This window comes from Phocoena sinus, chromosome 7 (assembly GCF_008692025.1).
Source record: "Phocoena sinus isolate mPhoSin1 chromosome 7, mPhoSin1.pri, whole genome shotgun sequence".
Classification (NCBI taxonomy): Eukaryota; Metazoa; Chordata; class Mammalia; order Artiodactyla; family Phocoenidae; genus Phocoena; species Phocoena sinus.
In genome coordinates this window covers 95,250,391-95,271,922 of record NC_045769.1, presented here as the reverse complement: position 1 = coordinate 95,271,922, position 21,532 = coordinate 95,250,391, and the positions used below count along the sequence as shown (strand labels likewise).

Genomic DNA, 21,532 nt, shown 5'->3' with positions numbered 1-21,532 from the left:
AACCATCGTGATCCACAAAACCAGGAATTACCCTTGCTTTGAATAGTGGCTATCCTGGGTGAGGAGTGAAGGGACTGGCATGTAATCACACGGGACACAAGGGCCACTACTGTATTGTCAGTGCTCTCTTTCTTACGGTAGGTAATCAGTAAGTGAGTATTCATTTTACTACTATCATTTAAAATACATATATCTTTTATACATTCTCCTTCTTAAATGACACATTTTATGTATTTTTTATTAAGACATAATAAACCCCATTATTCAGCGACATAATTTTGGAACGTAAGTAAATTACCTGGGGTCCACTCTCCCACTTCCAGTGAGTATCCAGAGCAAAAATATAAAAGGTAAAATTGAGAATTTTACCATCACAGTCTATGTACTGTTATGTGTATTTCAGAAGACTCCCAGTGTGAAGAATAAAAGCAGAGCCTTGGTCATACTAGTAGAGATGTGATGCAATAGCTGTTTCTCAGGCTTGGCTTAAGAATCAAAAATAACAATGGACACCCTTAGTTGAGTGCTTACTATGGCACATGACAAGGTACTTTCGAAGCAATATTTCCTTTATTTCTTACAACAACCCTACCAGACAATAGGCTCATATTTTTTTCTATGACTAAGTGTACCTTAATAGACAGTGCTTCCCTAGGTTACACTGACCCTTAGAGTGTTTCACCCTTCATTTCTTCCTCTCAGCCTTCCATACCCCATCTGCCTCTTAGAGTTGTAAAAGCTAAATAGGGAATCCAACAAATGCCTTATCCCTCCATTCAAAGTGGATACCCTATCTGGTCTTCATATAAGTTCTACTTTCTGTCTACCTTCCGAAATGTGGATTTTGAAGCGAAAGAGGAACAGAGAGAAATTATGTAACACAGTATAAAAGATACGAAGTAGATTCAACACCAGTCATAAGGAGCTTATAATGTAAAATAGACTAGATAAATGAAAACTGAGACCATAGAAGAACCATAAGAACACAAGTGTGAAGAATATTACAAATGTGTACTAAATATGAAAATCTTATAATGACGGTAAAAACTATTTTTTATATATACCTGCAAGCATGGCTATGGTTCACATGTAAACAGATAAAAACAGTCATGGTAAAAGATCTATTTAACTATAAACAGATATCTAGAATTTCCCAATGTGCTCTTATGGCATTTGAGGCATCTGATTTAAAATTAAAAACTGCAAAAAACAGTGATTGATTCAATTCTTTTTTTAAAGCCCAGAGTATAAGGATTTTAATACCTCTTCAGGTCTTCCAAGTGCTGGAGTTCCTGTAAGAAGAATGGCTCGTTTGGCTTTCTGTACTACTGGCAATAAAATCCTGCTGCGAGTTGCATTTCTGGACTTCATGTAGTGTGATTCATCTACAATAACTACTTTGAAGTTCTGATTATTCAGTGCATCTATCAAAGTCTCCGCATCTGTGGTTAAAAGACCATAACCCAGAACTGTCACTTTGCTGGTCGATATTCTCCTAGAAAAGAAAATCCATGTACTTTAAAAATATTTTAGTAACCAATTTATCATAAAAAATACATTTATTTGGGAAGAAATACAGAGGAGAAAGAAGAGGAAAAATAAGAAGAGATGGTACTACCGCTAAAACCCAGTATCTCTTAAGATTTTACCATCTTCAAATATGACAAATCAGAATCCAAATTTAAAATTTGGTTAACAAAACCAAATTTTTGGTTAAATGGTTTTTGGAATATTTTGACATCCAGGTAGCCACATTTTACTAGGATAAGTACATTACTTTCTGAGAATATTTGCTTCCATGCACCTAGAATCATGCATAAAAAAAGTAGATACTCAAAGATTAGTTAACTATTCAATGAAGCCTTCCCACAAACAGGATAGCAGTGTTTTTCAGCTGAGGTGCTGTTGTGATTTCGAGCAAGATGATACTTAGTATTACAGGTCTGTCCAGAACACTTCAGGGCATTTCACATTCTTGAACCCTCCCATTAAAGGCCAATAGAGTCCTTGTCACTTTGACAACAAGTGAGGCCCTGGCCCTGGGGTGACAGAGTGTGGGGAAAAGAGGAGGAGGGTACCACCTCACACAGAGACACATTGGGCTAAAGTTATCTCTGATCTTTTGGACTATCTCTATAATTCACGTATCTATAATATTCTTTATCAAACTGTAGTGAAATTATTCATTTATATATTTATTTCCCTTATTATATCATAAGATGGGCTGAGGACAGGAAATGTGTCTTCTTCAGCTTTGTATGTACAATGCTACGCTCCCAATGAGTTTGTAGAATGAAATAATTATACAAATAAATGCATTAACAATAAAACATATCACTCTTGTGTTTTCTATATCACCAGTGAAAAACACATGACAGTGTCAGTCTTCTGCAGTTCTCTACTCTCTAACAGAAAAGTCACATCTCCTAAAGAGCCAGTACTAACATGAATTTTTTTTTTTCTTAAGGACAACTACATTTAATTCCTGGATAAATCTACTTAATACAGAGTCTTAAGAATTTCCTACTGTACTCAAATACCAGAAAAGGCTGCAGAAGAAAATTTTAGGGTTAATATCACTTAGATAGACTAAGAGCAATATACAGAAGACAAGGGCTTCAAAGGTCACTGTAGCTGCTATCCTGCCACATCTTGACTAGTGGACAGTCCAGGAATAACTGGCATGACAAAAGGAGGTATATGTATTTGCAGTAAATACATGTTGCCACATGTTGCTATATACCTAAAGCTGTTTTCTTTAAGTACCTGGAAGACATTGGGTAAGTTTTTCTGCCCTTAGCTAACGTCCTGCAGAAAAGTTACACTGTAGGGTTGTAGTACTATCAAACATATCCCAACTATTATTTAAATAAAAATACTAGCCACTGTTTAATCGCAATATATTTCCAAAATAACAATAAAAATTAGAAGACCTAAATGCTATTAAAAATGATAGAGAAACATTTTTAAAATACTTAAATTTAACTTTTAAATAAGGTATAGCCTACAGAAAATGACTATAAAGGCCTTAATAAATTCTACATTCTCTAAATTCTTGTCTTAAATTTTATGCAGTTTTATTGTAAGAGAGAAAATTTATAATTATTGCATACATTTTATTTTGACCATGCAAATAGTGTCTAAATTTTCTTCGGCCCAGGAAGACATATTTCATTGAATTAGAGTTCCAAGGTTGAAAGAGAAAAAGGCTGCCATCTGTTTTATCTGGGTCCTCCTTCCACATTCACAAAGGCCACCTTTATTTCTACAAACACTCTTTATGTTTACAACCTTAGAGAATATAATATAGTAGAATACTACCACACACGCACAAAAAAATCTAAGTATTAACATTTATTTCTAGTAGGTACATCGCTTTTTGTTTGTGGATGAGAAATTGGTAATTTTCAACTTCTGAGAACATGATAATTTGCATGATTCACCCAGAAACTCAGTGTAATAAATTATTAATATTCAAATTGATTGGTTTATTCAAATTGATTGGTTTTTTCCAATGGCTAGAAAACAAAAGAAGAAAAATACAGTAGCTATACTATGACTGATTTTTAGAGTAAGGACTTCAAATAACCACAAAACAAATATTTTCAATATAGAAAAAATTAAAATTATAAATTAAAATAAAAAAGTAAAATTGCCTAACATTATTTTTCAGTTATACATAAAACTTGCATACTAACAACTTAGAAAGCAAAACCAGCCATAGTTGCTGATAATAAAAGCTCAAAATCTTCAAGTTAATCCTTGAAAAGTTGTAAAATTTGTTTTTCAACCCTAAAATAGTCTGCTTAAAGTAAATTTAAGGTATATACAGCATAGGTATATTCATATATTTTTAAATCATGTATACTTTACATTTACTTTAAAAATATACCATAAAGGAGCTTATGACATCAAATACACAGTTGGGTTTTAGATAAATAATTCATATTTTAAAGTGTAAAATAAAATTCGCCATATTACTCTCTTCATTCCAAATTCTGTGATAATCTCATTCTAAACATGGTTATATGCTAAATACACACAGGAGGGCTTTTCTTTTCTTAAAGATTAAAAAGTTGTTCTTACCCAACATCAGTTTTATTCTGGATAACATTGATTTCTTCTGGACCCAGCTCTGGGATCCATTTCTCTATTTCTTCTGTCCAAGGGTACCTCAGAGATGAAGGAACCACGATTAAAAGTGGCCATTCCTCCTTATAGAAGTAAGCGATACCAATTGCCTGAATTGTCTTTCCTAGACCCATCTAAATTAAAAATAAATAAATGCTAAAATATTTTGAAAGAAAATGTTTATCAAATATTTTATTTAAAAGTATTATCAAAATAATTTTCCAATGTAAAATCATCTGGATTACACAGTTAATAAAGAGCTCAAGATTATCATGACATTTAAAATTTATTAAGAAAATTATATTATTTTCAAGTCATTTGTGATTGAACTTAGAGACAAAAGGACCACTAATTTAAAATAGTAGTTACACTGGTTTCAAACAAGGTTCTACTGTATAGCACAGGGAACTATATTCAATATCCTATGATAAACTGTAATGGAAGAAAATATAAAAAGAATATGTATATATGTAACTGAATCACTTTGCTATACAGCAGAAATTAACACAACATTGTAAGTCAACTATACTTCAATTTCAAATATCAAAAAAATTAGTTATACTGATTTCATACAACTTAATTTTACAAAGATGTATGTGACCATGTATAATTCTCCTCTTGGAGAACACAAGAGTAAATACCTATACAGTACAATATCATGTAATTTTAAAGCTAGAATAAGTCCTAAATCATGCACATTTTACAATAGAAGTAAGTACAGAGAGGTTAAACTATTTGTTGAAGTTCACAGTTAACTGGATGAAATAGTATGAAAGCCCACATCACTGCTGTCTCGATTGTTTTCACAGTTATATCACACTGCCCGATCTCTAAGCTGTTCCCATTTAAAAACTGGTTACTAAATGAATGTCTATAGTGGTTTTGTTCATAATAGCCAGAAACTGGAGACAACCCAGATGTGCTTCAACTGGTGCATGAATAAAAACTGTGGTAAATCTATACAATGCAATACCATCTAGCAATAAAAAAGGAACAAAACTGGTATAGACAATCTTATTTACAAAGCAGAAACAGACACAGACGTAGAGAACAAACGTATGGATACCAAGGGGGAAGCGGGGTGGGTGGGATGAATTGGGAGATTGGGATTGACATATATGCACTACTGATACTATGTATAAAATAGAGAACTTCCCTGATGGCACAGTGGTTAAGTATCTGCCTGCCAATGCAGGGGACATAGGTTCGATCCTTGGTCTGGAAAGATCCCACATGACACAGAGCAACTAAGCCCGTGTGCCACAACTATTGAGCCTGTGCTCTAGAGCTCGTGAGCCACAATTACTGAGCCCACGTGCCACAACTACTGAAGCCAGCGCGCCTAGAACCCGTGCTCTGCAACAAAGAGAAGCCACTGCAATGAGAAGCCCACGCACCACAACAAAGAGTAACCCCCGCTTGCTGCAACTAGAGAAAGCCTGCGTGCAGCAATGAAGACCCAACACGGCCAAAAATAAATAAAATAAAATAAATTTATTAAATAAATAGTGTTTGTTCCTTTAAAAAAATAAAATACAATAGATAACTAATGAGAACCTACTGTATAACACAGGGAACTCTACTCAATGCTCTGTGGTGACCTAAATGAGAAGGAAATCCAAAAAAGAGGGGATATATGTATACGTATAGCTGATTCACTTGGCTGTACAGTATAAACTAACACAATATTGTAAAGCAACTATACTCTAATAAAAAAAAAATCTCAAATGCATTTTGCTAATTGAAAGTAGTCAGACCCCAAAACTAGGTACTACATGATTCCATTTTTATGTCATTCTGGAAAAGACGAAACAACAGGTACAAAAAGCACACCAGGGGCTGTGGGGTGGGAGGAGGACAGCAGCATGTGAGAAGATCTGGGGACTGACTGAACTGTTCTGTATCTTGTGGTGGCAGTTACATGCCTGCATTGGGCAGAACTCACGGAACTGTACACTAAGAAAGGTGAATTTAGGAGGGAAGGATAAATTAGGAGTTTGGGATTAGCAGATACACACTACTATATATGAAACAGATAAACAACAAGGACCTATTGTATAGCACAGGGAACTATATTCAATATCTTACAATAACCTATAATGGAAAAGAATCTGAAAAAGAATGGATATATACATATACATATGTATAAGTACAACTGAATCACTTCGCTGTGTGCATGAAACTAACACAACATTGTAAGTCAACTATACTTCAATTAAAAAAAAAGTGAATTTACCTAAAAGGGTGAATTATACCTCAATAATCCTGTCTTTGCAAAAAAGTAGTTACTATTATGAACCATGAGAAAGACTAAAAGACATAGACCCTGCTTACAAGACTCTTCAAGGAGAAAAAAGACAGAAACATAAAACAATTTAAAGTAAGTTTTAAATGCTGAGTGAAATGAAAGAAAAAGAGAAAAATTAAGTTGTGGACTTTTAGCAAGCTTCCATTATGGAAACATGGTAAATGGAACGCAGGAAGTGATTTTGTTTCTGACCTGGCATATAGTAAATGCTCAGACATTATTTGAAGGTATGAGTGAATGGATGACTAAATAAAAATCAAGGACTTTAAATTCTCTGGGACAGGCAAGACCAAGGCACAGGAAAGGTGTTTACGATTTTTAACAAAAGGGAGGAAGGTAACTGAAAAGTATTTAGTCCAAGAGCAATTATATTTTTAGTTACCATTTCAAAGTTTTGAGGCATAACATTCAAGTACAGAGTCAAAACAAAGTCTAAAAGCTTTCAGCGTTGAAACAAGATGCAGGTGAAGATAAAACATTTTTTCTACCTAGTATTTTAAGAGTAAAATTGAGGATAAGTTCGGCAGGGCTTGTTAACAGGTTAAGGGAACTTAGGAACTGACACACACATGCACACACACATACACAAAGCACCCTACATATTTTATTATAAAATTAAATAATTTAACACCTTAATAGTCTATATCTCTTTCCAAGAAGTAGCACACAACTCAACCTTTAGGCCTGCAGAGTCAAATTTAAGATTCACCTAGTGGTAAATCTTAGCCCTAAGAGAAAAGAACAAGCTTTCACATAACTTAGTTTTGTAAATCCGAACCAAAGAGTAATTATGCACCAATATAGAGTATAATGACTGATATGTTTCCTTGTCCTCAAAACCTGCCAATCCTCAGAGCTGAAACCACTTAAACAAAATTCTGGGACCAAGTTAGTTCCAAGGCAGTAGAAATTTAAGAATTATAGATCATCACCTAGCTTGAGATCATTAGAGTTGCTTCTTTCCTGCAACAACTCTGACCATGAGCACAGTTCCAGGAACTGAGCCATGGCCTTATTTTGTGTGTGTGGACCATACCATGAACCTGTGCCCTAGTTATGAGTCCCTGGTTTTGCTTCCTTCCATGATTTCATCACTCATTTTCTTAATTTCAATTTCTCTAGAAATAGGGGTCTGTTTTGCTTCCCTGATATCCTGGGAAATAGGATACTTTCTCTGGGACTCAGATTCTATCACCAGGCCCTTACCTTTTGCTTGTTGCTAAATTTACTTAGTGCCAATCACCTGCCTACCTGGACTTTGGTGCTCTTCACTTAGTGTGACTAACAGTGTCCTGTGTTGGCCTGCCAGGCACCCACTGATAAACTAGTTTCCAAAATTTCCTAATATTGTCTGCTACTGAGATCAAGGATGTAGGTCTTTCCAGATACTATAAAACTCTTATCAGAGGAAAACACAGGCAGGACACTCTTTGACATAAACTGCAGCAGTATTTTTTTGGATCTGTCTCCTAGAGTAATGGAAACAAAAGCAAAAATAAATAAATGTGACCTGATTAAACTTAAAAGTTTTTGCACAGCAAAGGAAACCATAAAAGAAACGAAAAGACAACCCACGGGGGGGGGGGGACCTTGAAGATGGCGGAAGAGTAAGACGCGGAGATCGCCTTCCTCCCCACGGATACACCAGAAATACATCCACACGTGGAACAACTCCTACAGAACTCCTACTGAAGGCTGGCAGAAGACCTCAGACCTCCCAAAAGGCAAGAAACTCCCCATGTAACTGGGTAGGGCAAAAGAAAAAACAGAGACAAAAGAATAAGGACGGCACCAGCACCAGTGGGAGGGAGCTGTGAAGGAGGAAAAGTTTCCACACACTAGGAAGCCCCTCCGCGGGCGGAGACTGCGGGAGGCGGAGGGGGGTGTTTTGGGACCGCGGAGTGGTGCACAGCGACCGGTGCGGAGGGCAAAGCGGGAAGATACCTGCACAGACGATCGGTGCCGACCAGCACTCACCAACCTGAGAGGCTTGTCTGCTCACCCGCCGGGGTGGGCGGGGCTGCGAGCTGAGGCTCGGGTTTTGGTTTTGGACGGAGCTCAGGGAGAGGACTGGGGTTGGCGGCTTGAACATAGCCTGAAGGGGTTAGTGCACCACGACTAGCCGGGAGGGAGTTCGGGGAAAAGCCTGCACCTGCCGAAGAGGCAAGAGACTTTTTCTTCCCTCTTTGTTTCCTGGTGCGCGAGGAGAGGGGTTTAAGAGCGCTGCTTAAAGGATCTCCAGAGAAGGGCGCGAGCCGCGGCTAAAAGCGCGAACCCCAGAGACGGGCGCGAGTCGCGGCTAAAAGCGCGAACCCCAGAGACGGGCACGAGCCGCGGCTGAAAGCGCAAACCCCAGAGACGGGCGCGAGCCGCGGCTAAAACCGCGGACCCCAGAGACGGGCGGGAGACGCTAAGGCTGCTGCTGCCGCCACCAAGGGGCCTGTGTGCGAGCACAGGTCACTCTCCACACCCCTCTTCCGCGGAGCCTGTGCAGCCCGCCACTGCAAGGTTCCCGGGATCCAGGGACAACTTCCCCGGGACAACGCACGGAGGGCCTCAGGCTGGTGCAACGTCACGCCGGCCTCTGCCGCAACGTCACGCTGCCTCTGCCGCTGCAGGCCCGCCCCGCACGCAGTGCCCCTCCTTCCCCCATCCCCCAACCCCCGGCCTGAGTGAGCTGGAGGCCCCGAATCAGCGGCTCCTTTAACCCCGACCTGTCTGAGCGAAAAAACAGACGCCCTCCAGCGACCTACATGCAGAGGCAGGGCCAAATCCAAAGCTGAGTTCCTGTGAGCTGTGAGAACAAAGAAGAGAAAGGGAAATCTCTCCCAGCAGCCACAGAAGCAGCGGGTTAAAGCTCCACAATCAACTTGATATACCCTGCATCTGTGGAATACCTGAATAGACAAGGAATGATCCCAAGTTGAAGAGGTGGACTTTAGGAGCGAGATCTATGATTTTTTTCTCTTTTCCTCTTTTTGTGAATGTGTACGTGTATGCTTCTGTGTGAGATCTTGTCTGTATACTCTTGCTTCCACCATTTGTCCTAGGGTTCTATCCGTCCATGATTTTTTTTAAAAAATTCTTTTTATTAATAATTAAGTTTAATTGTAATAACTTTATTATACTTAACCTTCGTTCTTTCTTTCTTTCCTTCCTTCCTTCCCTCCTTTAGACAACGAATCACCCCAAATTGAGGAGGTGGTCTCAGGGAGCAGGATTTATGATTTTTCCCCCTTTACCTCTTTTTGTGAAGGTGTATGTGTATGCTTCTGTGTAAGATTTTCTCTGTATAGCTTTGCTTCCAACATTTGTCCTAAGGTTCTATCCGTCCCTTTTTTTTTTTCTAAATATTTTTTAATTCAATAACTATATTATACTTTATTTTATTTTTACTGTATCATCTTTCTTTCTGTCTTTTTTCCTTCTTTCCCTCCTTCCTTCCTTCCTTCCTTCATCCCTCCCTCCCTCCCTCCTTTCTTTCCTTCTTTGCTTCTTTCTTCCTTCCTTCCTTTCCTCCTTTCCTTCTTTCTTTACTCATACTTCTACTAATTCTCCCTACTTTTTCTCCCTTTTATTCTGAGCTGTGTGGATGAAAGGCTCTTGGTGCTCCAGCCAGGAGTCAGGGCTCTGCCTCTGAGGTAGGAGAGCCAACTTCAGGACACTGGTCAACAAGAGACCTCCCAGCTCCACATAATATTAAACGGTGGAAATCTCCCAGAGACCTCCATCTTAACACCAGCACCCAGCTTCACTCAACGACCAGCAAGCCACAGTGCTGGACAACCTATGCCAAACAACTAGCAAAACAGGAACACAACCCCACCCATTAGCAGAGAGGCTGCCTAAAATCATAATAAGGCCACAGACACCCCAAAACACACCACCAGACGTGAACCTGCCCACTAGAGAGACAAGATCCAGCCTCATCCAGCACAACACAGGCACTAGTCCCCTCCACCAGGAAGCCTACACAACCCACTGAAACAACCTTAGCCACTGGAGACAGACATCAAAAACAACGGGAACTACGAAAGTGCAGCCTGCAAAAAGGAGACCCCAAACACAGTAAGATAAGCAAAATGAGAAGACAGAAAAACACACAGCAGATGAAGGAGCAAGATAAAAACCCACCAGACCTAACAAATGAAGAGGAAATAGGCAATCTACCTGAAAAAGAATTCAGAATAATGATAGTAAGGATGATCCGAAATCTTGGAAGTAGAATGGACAAAATGCAAGAAACAGTTAACAAGGACCTACAAGAACTAAAGATGAAACAAGCAACGATGAACAATGCAATAAATGAAATTAAAACCACTCTAGATAGGATCAATAGCAGAATAACTGAGGCAGAAGAACGGATAAGTGACCTGGAAGATAAAGTAGTGGAAATAACTACTGCAGAGCAGAATAAAGAAAAAAGAATGAAAAGAACTGAGGACAGTCTCAGAGACCTCTGGGACAACATGAAACGCACCAACATTCGAATTATAGGGGTTCCAGAAGAAGAAGAAAGAAAGAAAGGGACTGAGAAAATATTTTAAAAGATTATAGTTGAAAACTTCCCTAATATGGGAAAGGAAATAGTTAATCAAGTCCAGGAAGCACAGAGAGTCCCATACAGGATAAATACAAGGAGAAACACGCCAAGACACATATTAATCAAACTGTCAAAAATTAAATACAAAGAAAGCATATTAAAAGCAGCAAAGGAAAAACAACAAATAACACACAAGGGTATCCCCATAAGGTTAACAGCTGATCTCTCAGCAGAAACCCTACAAGCCAGAAGGGAGTGGCAGGACATACTGAAAGTGATGAAGGAGAAAAGCCTGCAACCAAGACTACTCTACCCAGCAAGGATCTCATTCACATTTGATGGAGAAATTAAAACCTTTACAGACAAGCAAAAGCTGAGAGAGTTCAGCACCACCAAACCAGCTTTACAACAAATGCTAAAGGAACTTCTCTAGACACGAAACACAAGAGAAGGAAACGACCTATAGTAGCGAACCCAAAACAATATATAAAATGGGAATAGGAACATACATATCGATAATTACCTTAAATGTAAATGGACTAAATGCTCCCACCAAAAGACACAGATTGGCTGAATGGATACAAAAACAAGACCCTTATATATGCTGTCTACAAGAGACCCACTTCAGACCTAGAGACACATACAGACTGAAAGTAAGGGGATGGAAAAAGATATTCCATGCAAATGGAAACCAAAAGAAAGCTGGAGTAGCAATTCTCATATCAGACAAAATAGACTTTAAAATAAGGACTATTAAAAGGGACAAAGAAGGACACTACATAATGATCAAGGGATCGATCCAAGAAGAAGATATAACAATTGTAAATATTTATGCACCCAACATAGGAGCACCTCAATACATAAGGCAAATACTAACAACCATAAAAGGGGAGATCAACAGTAACACATTCATAGTAGGGGACTTTAACACCCCACTTTCACCCATGGACAGATCATCCAAAATGAAAATAAATAAGGAAACACAAGCTTTAAATGATACATTAAACAAGATGGACTTAATTGATATTTATAGGACACTCCATCCAAAAACAACAGAATACACATTTTTCTCAAGTGCTCATGGAACATTCTCCAGGATAGATCATATCTTGGGTCACAAATCAAGCCTTGGTAAATTTAAGAAAACTGAAATTGTATCAAGTATCTTTTCTGACCACAACGCCATGAGACTAGATATCAATTACAGGAAAAGATCTGTAAAAAATACAAACACATGGAGGCTAAACAATACACTACTTAATAATGAAGTGATCACTGAAGAAATCAAAGAGGAAATAAAAAAATACCTAGAAACAAATGACAATGGAGACACAACGACCCAAAACCTATGGGATGCAGCAAAAGCAGTTCTAAGGGGGAAGTTTATAACAATACAAACCCACCTTAAGAAGCAGGAAACATCTCGAATAAACAACCTAACCTTGCACCTCAAGCAATTAGAGAAAGAAGAACAAAAAAACCCCAAAGCTAGCAGAAGGAAAGAAATCATAAAAATCAGATCAGAAATAAATGAAAAAGAAATGAAGGAAACAATAGCAAAGATCAATAAAACTAAAAGCTGGTTCTTTGAGAAGATAAACAAAATAGATAAACCACTAGCCAGACTCATCAAGAAAAAAAGGGAGAAGACTCAAATCAATAGAATTAGAAATGAAAAAGGAGAAGTAACAACTGACACTGCAGAAATAAAAAAAATCATGAGAGATTACTACAAGCAACTCTATGCCAATAAAATGGACAATCTGGAAGAAATGGACAAATTCTTAGAAATGCACAACCTGCCAAGACTGAATCAGGAAGAAATAGAAAATATGAACAGACCAATCACAAGCACTGAAATTGAAACTGTGATTAAAAACGTTCCAACAAACAAAAGCCCAGGACCAGATGGCTTCACAGGTGAATTCTATCAAACGTTTAGAGAAGAGCTAACACCTATCCTTCTCGAACTCTTCCAAAATATAGCAGAGGGAGGAACACTCCCAAATTCCTTCTACGAAGCCACCATCACCTTGATACCAAAACCAGACAAGGATGTCACAAAGAAAGAAAACTACAGGCCAATATCACTGATGAACATAGATGCAAAAATCCTCAACAAAATACTAGCAAACAGAATCCAACAGCACATTAAAAGGATCATACACCATGATCAAGTGGGGTTTATTCCAGGAATGCAAGGATTCTTCAATATACGCAAATCTATCAATGTGATAAACCATATTAACAAATTGAAGGAGAAAAACCATATGATCATCTCAATAGATGCAGAGAAAGCTTTCGACAAAATTCAACACCCATTTATGATAAAAACCCTCCAGAAAGTAGGCATAGAGGGAACTTTCCTAAACATAATAAAGGCCATATATGACAAGCCCACAGCAAACATCATCCTCAATGGTGAAAAACTGAAAGCATTTCCACTAAGATCAGGAACAAGACAAGGTTGCCCACTCTCACCACTCTTATTCAACATAGTATTGGAAGTTTTAGCCACAGCAATCAGAGAAGAAAAGGAAATAAAAGGAATCCAAATCGGAAAAGAAGAAGTAAAGCTGTCACTGTTTGCAGATGACATGATACTATACACAGAGAATCCTAAAGATGCTACCAGAAAACTACTAGAGCTAATCAATGAATTTGGTAAAGTAGCAGGATACAAAATTAATGCACAGAAATCTCTGGCATTCCTATATACTAATGATGAAAAATCTGAAAGTGAAATCAAGAAAACACTCCCATTTACCATTGCAACAAAAAGAATAAAATATCTAGGAATAAACCTACCTAAGGAGACGAAAGACCTGTATGCAGAAAATTATAAGACACTGATGAAAGAAATTAAAGATGATACAAATAGATGGAGAGATATACCATGTTCTTGGATGGGAAGAATCAACATTGTGAAAATGACTCTACTACCCAAAGCAATCTACAGATTCAATGCAATCCCTATCAAACTACCACTGGCATTTTTCACAGAACTAGAACAAAAAATTTCGCAATTTGTATGTAAACACAAAAGACCCCGAATAGCCAAAGCAATCTTGAGAACGAAAAAAGGAGCTGGAGGAATAAGGCTCCCTGACTTCAGACTATATTACAAAGCAACAGTAATCAAGACAGTATGGTACTGGCACAAAAAACAGAAAGATAGATCAGTGGAACAGGATAGAAAGCCCAGAGATAAACCCACGCACATATGGACACCTTATCTTTGATAAAGGAGGCAGGAATGTACAGTGGAGAAAGGACAGCCTCTTCAATAAATGGTGCTGGGAAAACTGGACAGGTACATGTAAAAGTATGAGATTAGATCACTCCCTAACACCATACACAAAAATAAGCTCAAAATGGATTAAAGACCTAAATGTAAGGCCAGAAACTATCAAACTCTTAGAAGAAAACATAGGAAGAACACTCTATGACATAAATCACAGCAAGATCCTTTCTGACCCACCTCCTAGAGTAATGGAAATAAAAACAAAAATAAACAAATGGGACCTAATGAAACTTCAAAGCTTTTGCACAGCAAAGGAAACCATAACCAAGACCAAAAGACAACCCTCAGAATGGGAGAAAACATTTGCAAATGAAGCAACTGACAAAGGATTAATTTCCAAAATTTACAAGCAGCTCATGCAGCTCAATAACAAAAAAACAAACAACCCCATCCAAAAATGGGCAGAAGACCTAAATAGGGGGCTTCCCTGGTGGCGCAGTGGTTGAGAGTCCGCCTGCCGATGCAGGGGACACGGGTTCGTGCCCCGGTCTGGGAGGATCCCACATGCCGCGGAGCGGCTGGGCCCGTGAGCCATGGCCGCTGAGCCTGCGCGTCCGGAGCCTGTCCTCCGCAACGGGAGAGGCCACAACAGTGAGAGGCCCGCGTAACGCATAAAAAAAAAAAAAAAAAAAAAAAAAAAAAAAAAAGAAGACCTAAATAGACATTTCTCCAAAGAAGATATACAGAATGCCAACAAACACATGAAAGAATGCTCAACATCATTAATCATTAGAGAAATGCAAATCAAAACTACAATGAGATATCATCTCACACCAGTCAGAATGGCCATCATCAAAAAATCTAGAAACAATAAATGCTGGAGAGGGTGTGGAGAAAAGGGGACACTCTTGCACTGCTGGTGGGAATGTGAATTGGTTCAGCCACTGTGGAGAACAGTATGGAGGTTCCTTAAAAAACTACAAATAGAATTACCATATGACCCAGCAATCCCACTACTTGGCATATACCCTGAGAAAACCAAAATTCAAAAAGAGTCATGTACCAAAATGTTCATTGCAGCTCTATTTACAATAGCCAGGACATGGAAACAACCTAAGCGCCCATCATCGGATGAATGGATAAAGAAGATGTGGCACATATACACAATGGAATATTACTCAGCCTTAAAAAGAAATGAAATTGAGCTATTTGTAATGAGATGGATAGACCTAGAGTCTGTCATACAGAGTGAAGTAAGTCAGAAAGAAAAAGACAAATACCGTATGCTAACACATATATATGGAATTTAAGGGAAAAAAATGTCATGAAGAACCTAGGGGTAAGATAGGAATAAAGACGCAGACCTACTGGAGAACGGACTTGAGGATATGGGGAGGGGGAAGGGTGAGTTTTGACAGGGCGAGAGAGAGTCATGGACATATACACACTAACAAACGTAGTAAGGTAGATAGCTGGGGGGAAGCAGCCGCAAGGCACAAGGATATTAGCTCGGTGCTTTGTGACAGCCTGGAAGGGTGGGATGGGGAGAGTGGGAGGGAGGGAGACGCAAGAGGGAAGACATATGGGAACATATGTATATGTATAGCTGATTCACTTTGTTATAAAGCAGAAACTAACACACCATTGTAAAACAATTATACCCCAATAAAGATGTTTAAAAAAAAAAAAAAAAAGACAACCCACAGAATGGGAGAAAATATTTGCAAATGATGTGACCGACAAGGGATTAATTTCTAAAATATACAAACAGCTCATACAGCTCAATATCAAAAAAACAAACAACCAAAGCAAAAAATGGGTGGAAGATCTAATTAGACATTTCTCCAAAGAAGACAAACAGATGGCCAACAGACACATGAAAAGATGCTCAACATCACTAATTATTGGAAAAATGCAAATCAAAATTACAATGAGGTATCACCTCACACTAGTCAGAAAGACCATCATCAAAAAGTCTACAAATAGTAAATGCTGGAGAGGGTGTGGAGAAAAAGGAACCCTCCTACACTGCTGGTGGGAATATAAATTACTGCAGCCACTATGGAAAACAGTATGGAGGTTCCTTTAAAAACTAAAAATAGAGTTACCATGTGACCCAGCAATCTCACTCCATGGCATGTAACTGGAGAAAACTCTAATTCAAAAATATACATGCATGGCGATGTTCATAGCAGCACTAAACCCAGTAAAAAAAACCAAGCCAGTCTCCTTTCCTTGTTTTCTCCAGCCATTTTCATACCTGCTTAGGAGCCTACCCTGCTCTCCCTGGAAAGCAGTATGTGAGTAAATAAACTTTTTCACATCCTATTGACATCTGTGTGGCATCATCATTCTGGACATCTGAACCAAATTTTGGGTGAAAGAGTCCATTCTGCCTCTTTAGGGTGACAACAGCCAAGGAAAGCCATTCCTCAATATACATCAATAAGCAGGCATTGTGAGCTAAATGAAAAGTTTTCGTTGAGTTTTGTTAGCTTGAATGAAAAATCTCAGAATCTGATTAACTTGGAATCACTGAAAAGAATGAATTTCTGAATCTGCATACCTGATTCAGGTATCTGATTTATCTGAAGATAATACCCTATCCTGGTTGGAGAATTCACCTAAAAAATGAAATTCCCATTAGTTTTTATCTAGTTATTTTTCATGGTAACAACCACAAATCTTCTATTCATCATCTCTTTGTTAAAAGATCATGTAGTTAAATGACTAATGGTGATTTCTACAAATTAGAAAGATAATCAGTTGCTAATGTTCTTAGGTATTTATTTTTTAAATATTTGCTGTTGATTGTTCCTTTTTTTGGCACCATCAGTAGAAGATAAAGTTTGATAGGACAAACTCTAACAAAACATGATTCCAAATTAAAAAATAAAAGTATATTAGTGTAATTTCATGTTCCCATTAAGGAAAGAAATTATACATAGCATAGAATAGCTGAGTTCTAGATAAAATTTATCAATAGGAAAATAATTGGCTGAAACTACTTTTCCCCTAGAAATAAACTTTTTAATTATGTACGTATAGGTGGTTCAAAGCTCTGAGCTCTAACTACCACAGAATTTGTTAAAGTGGAACCATCCAGTGTTTCATAATGATTAAGCCTAAATCACCTATTTGGAACAAAAGCCTTGACTCAGTAATAATACAACTGTTTAGGTTAACTACATAGGAAGAATTAAAAAGAATACATTAATTTCAAGAGAACATTTTTTCAATATTTTCAAAATAATGAATCACTATTATACTGAGAACAATTTTAGGTTTTCTAAATGTCTTTTTCCATAAAATTAAGAGCAACTAAATAACAATAATCCTAACTGACACATTGAATTTCAGTTTCAATTTTTTGTATTGTGATGGCTTTTATACAGCAATTGTATACAAAAGATGCCTGCTGATTGAAAATTTTTTGAAACTAGAAAATTTCACCAATTTTACAGTTATAAGCAGCTTGTGGATTGTCTTTAGAATAGGTGGCCTATTTGTTCTAGAAGATACCCCTTTGGAGGACTTTTAAGGTATGTAGATTTTAAATCTTAATGAGGAACTAAATTAAGTAAAGAAACCCACATAAAAATGTTAGACTGAAATCCTATGTTCTATTATTTATCATTGTTAAGGAAGTGTATGTTTTAGCAGAAGTATTTAAATGTTCTTAATTTTCTTTCCTATATAGAGGTTTAGATGGTATATCTGAAAATTATTGTTTATTCTTAAAGGGGAAAGAGAGAAAGAGAGAGAGGGAGTGTGAGTGTGAGTGTGTGTGTGTGTGTGTGTGTGTGTGTGTGTTCATTCATGTGCTCTTGTCTCACACGGGACTAGGAGCAGGAAATAGACCACAGGAATATGGACATACAGGCCTGATCTTCTCTTTACTCAAGAATGAAGAGGCTACGCTTTGGGAAATGTGCTGTCACACTTCCCTGATGGTCTGGCTCTTCCTCATGGATTGAAGCAAGCTTTCCCGTGAAGGAAATACATTAGGACCATGTGAGGCTGGAAAGGAAGTAGGCCTTAGAGGGCAGCAGGACAGGGCAGAAATCTTCTCTCTCTAAAGACAAAGACACCGAGTTGAGGCTGAAGCACTTGAGTGAACTCGAGTAGGCCTGTACTCCAAAGCATGGTTCATGATGCCCATGAGAGGGATAGCAAAAAGTGAAGCAGTGAGAAGCCCCTGCAATGGACAGAGAGGCTGGATCGGAGCAAATGTGCTTGAAGAATACTATTTCTAGTATTAGCAGTTAACTGCTACACCCTTAGTGTTGTAGTTTTATTCTAACCAAGTCTCTAGGAAATTTTATTAAAAGTCACAGCTTTACAAATGGGGTAAGGTATTATCAACAGACAAATCTGAGTAAAGAGTATAGGGATGTTCTTTGTACTATTCATATTCCCGCAACTCTTCTGTAAAGACGAAGTAACTTGCAAATAAAAAACTGGAAAAAAAAAGTTACTGCTCTACGACCTATTGTCGGTTGTGCTGAGAGGAAGGACAAGAGGGCTGTCCTATATTTTAAAAGGAGTGGCCAAGAAGAAATGCTTCTAGACTATTCCAGACAGTACTAAAAGGAGAAAAACTTCTAAATTCTCTTTAAATTATTTTAAAAAGTCAGCAAAACATGGGTACTAAAACATGAAAGGCAGCACAAAAGATAATCAAAGATCAATTTCAAAGATCAATCTCAATGTGATTATTGAGAAAACACTTTAAGGAGACTAAGAATATAGAATTCAGTAGACCTTTAATAGAATAAATAACATGACCAAGAGGAGTTCAAGTACAGGAATAAAAAAACTTTTCAGTGTAAGAAAGTCTGTTACTATAATTCACAACGTTAATAAATCAAAGGGAAAATGTCATATAATCCTTAGATGCTGAAAAGGCAACTAAAAAATTTGACTTTAATTTTTGATAAAACTCTTTATTATTAACTATTACTAAAAGGAAGATCTCTTCACATTAGAAAAAAGTACGTATCTCAACCAAAAAGGCTGTACCGTTTAATGGAGAAAAAATGTTCCCACCAATATCAGAAACAGGAGAAAGAAATGACAAATATAAACATTAGAACAGATGGGCAAAAAGTGTATTAGTTGCAAATAATGTGACCACGTACACAGAAACCAAAAGAATTAATAGAAGAATGATTACTACTATTGGTAGTAATACCTAAGTATCACCTAAAGAATTTTGGTAAGTGGCTACTTCCAAATTATTATGAAAAAAGTCTGGTCCTTCGAAGGAATATTCAAAACAGAGCAATGAAACAGAGGAGAATGTAGAAGCAAGACATATATGGGAATTGAGCATGTGATAAAGGTGGCATTTTGGGGGAAAAAATGGTTTATTCAACTAATGATGTTAGGAAAATTAATTAATAAAGGAAACCAGAATATGTTGCCCCAAAATATGCCTCTCTGACATAAAAATTATTTTGAGCTGAAGGCAATTAAGAAGTACTAAATGCAGAAAAAACTCCCTCCTTCCCACCTAAAGGCAGGAAATACATTTTCCTTTTCCTGGAGACAGACTCTTATCAGTCCAGGAAGGCACCAGAGGAATCTACAAACAAACTTTGTTAAACTAACCCTTATCTTCCTAGTTACATTTTCACCATTTACTACTCCTAGCCCAAACTCCTTTGCCTTGTCAATTCTTCACAAATTTATTGCCTGATTGTCTGAAAGGTATAAAAACTTCCTGCTCTGGTCACTTCTTTGAGTCTTCATTCTCTTGTGATGGCTCTCATGTATATGAAAAAATTCAATATAATTTGTATGCTTTACTCCTGTTTATCCGTCTTTGTTTGTCAGTTTACTTTTCACAGCCAGCCAGGGACCCTAAGAGGGTCAGGGAAAACTTTTTACTCCTCTACACTAACCACTTGGAAAAATAATACAAGTAGGTCTTTGCCACACCCCTCACTAGAAGTCAATTTCCAGAAAGATCAAATATATATATACTGGGACTTCCCTGGTGGTCCAGTGGTTAAGACTACATCCTTCCAATGCAGGGAGCGTGGGTTTGATGCCTGGTCGAGGAACTAGGATCCCACATGCCGCATGGCATGCCCCACCCTCCCCCCCTCAAAAAAATATATATACACACTAAGAAGTAACACATATAAAAATGATAGAAAAAAAATGTGTAGAAATAAAAATAAAAACAGAGTAGACATTTAAATTCATTATATCAAATCCAAAAAGCATAAAGGAAAATACAAAAAGAACTACGTGGAAACCAAAAAAAACCCAGAATTGTAATACAAATGACAAAAGGCCAAGTTCCTCAATTTATGAAAAGTTTCTACCAGAAAGGAAAAAAAAAAAAAAAGGACAAACAATCCAATAGAAAAATGGAGAAAAGAACTGAACAACCCACTCACATATGTAAAGTACATTCAACAACCATCAAAAGATGCCCAAGGTCACTCATACTTAGTGATGAAGAAATCAAAACTTTGAGAACCCATTTTTTCACCTACAGAATAAGATGAATAAAAACTAAAGATTTGATAAGTGTTGGAGCAAGTTTGGAGAAATTTACACTTGTACACTACTGTAGATATAAATAGTGATTTGACCATCCAGCAAGTCCAATACTTTGACTTTATTCAGGGATATACTTGCACAGTATGCTGAATCATTAAAGAAGAGACTAGTTAGAGAAATTATGGTACCTCCATACAATGAGATATTATCTAATCATTAAAAAAACGGAAATAGATCTATATGCTGATATGGAAAGGCTGGTAAGTCATAGGCTGCAAAATATGTGGAAAAGAAAAACAGTATGGTAAATATGATCCAGTTAGTATTGAGAGAGAGAAGGGAAGAGGGGAGAAAGAGAGACAGAAGGGGGGGCAGGAAGAAAGGGAAGAAGGGAAGGAGGGAGGATGGAAGGAACTACTGATAGTGTTACCACTGGAGGGAGGGCCTGCAGGGATAGGACTGGAAGGAAAATGCTGACCTTGAGCTCGTATTAAGTCTTCCGTGCTGCGTACATATCCCGTCTGAAAAAATATTACTTGGAGGGGGATGCTAAGGGACAGAGAGAAAAGTTCTTTTAAAAATATGCAAGAGGCTATTCGAGAAGCAGCAAATTTCTGAGTATTAAATTTAAGTGTTGGGCTTCCCTGGTGGTGCAGTGGTTGAGAGTCCGCCTGCCGATGCAGGGGACACGGGTTCGTGCCCCGGTCGGGGAAGATCCCACATACCGCGGAGTGGCTAGGCCCGTGAGCCATGGCCACTGAGCCTGCACGTCCGGAGCCTGTGCTCCGCA

At 37.9% G+C, this 21,532-nt stretch overlaps 1 protein-coding gene across 5 annotated transcripts in view; it reads right to left on the bottom strand.

Annotated features, from left to right (window-relative positions):
* ZRANB3 (zinc finger RANBP2-type containing 3) overlaps positions 1-21,532 on the bottom strand; it is a 275,954-nt gene that overhangs the window by 113,128 nt on the left and 141,294 nt on the right. For 4 of the 5 annotated variants that reach the window (XM_032638607.1, XM_032638608.1, XM_032638610.1 and 1 more), the window contains 2 exons: positions 4,087-4,265; positions 1,264-1,495 (listed from right to left, as the gene is read on the bottom strand). In XM_032638607.1, the coding sequence (XP_032494498.1) occupies positions 1,264-1,495; positions 4,087-4,265 (411 nt within the window). The remainder of the gene's footprint in view (positions 1-1,263; positions 1,496-4,086; positions 4,266-21,532) is intronic. The other variant, XM_032638611.1, reaches the window with a different exon arrangement.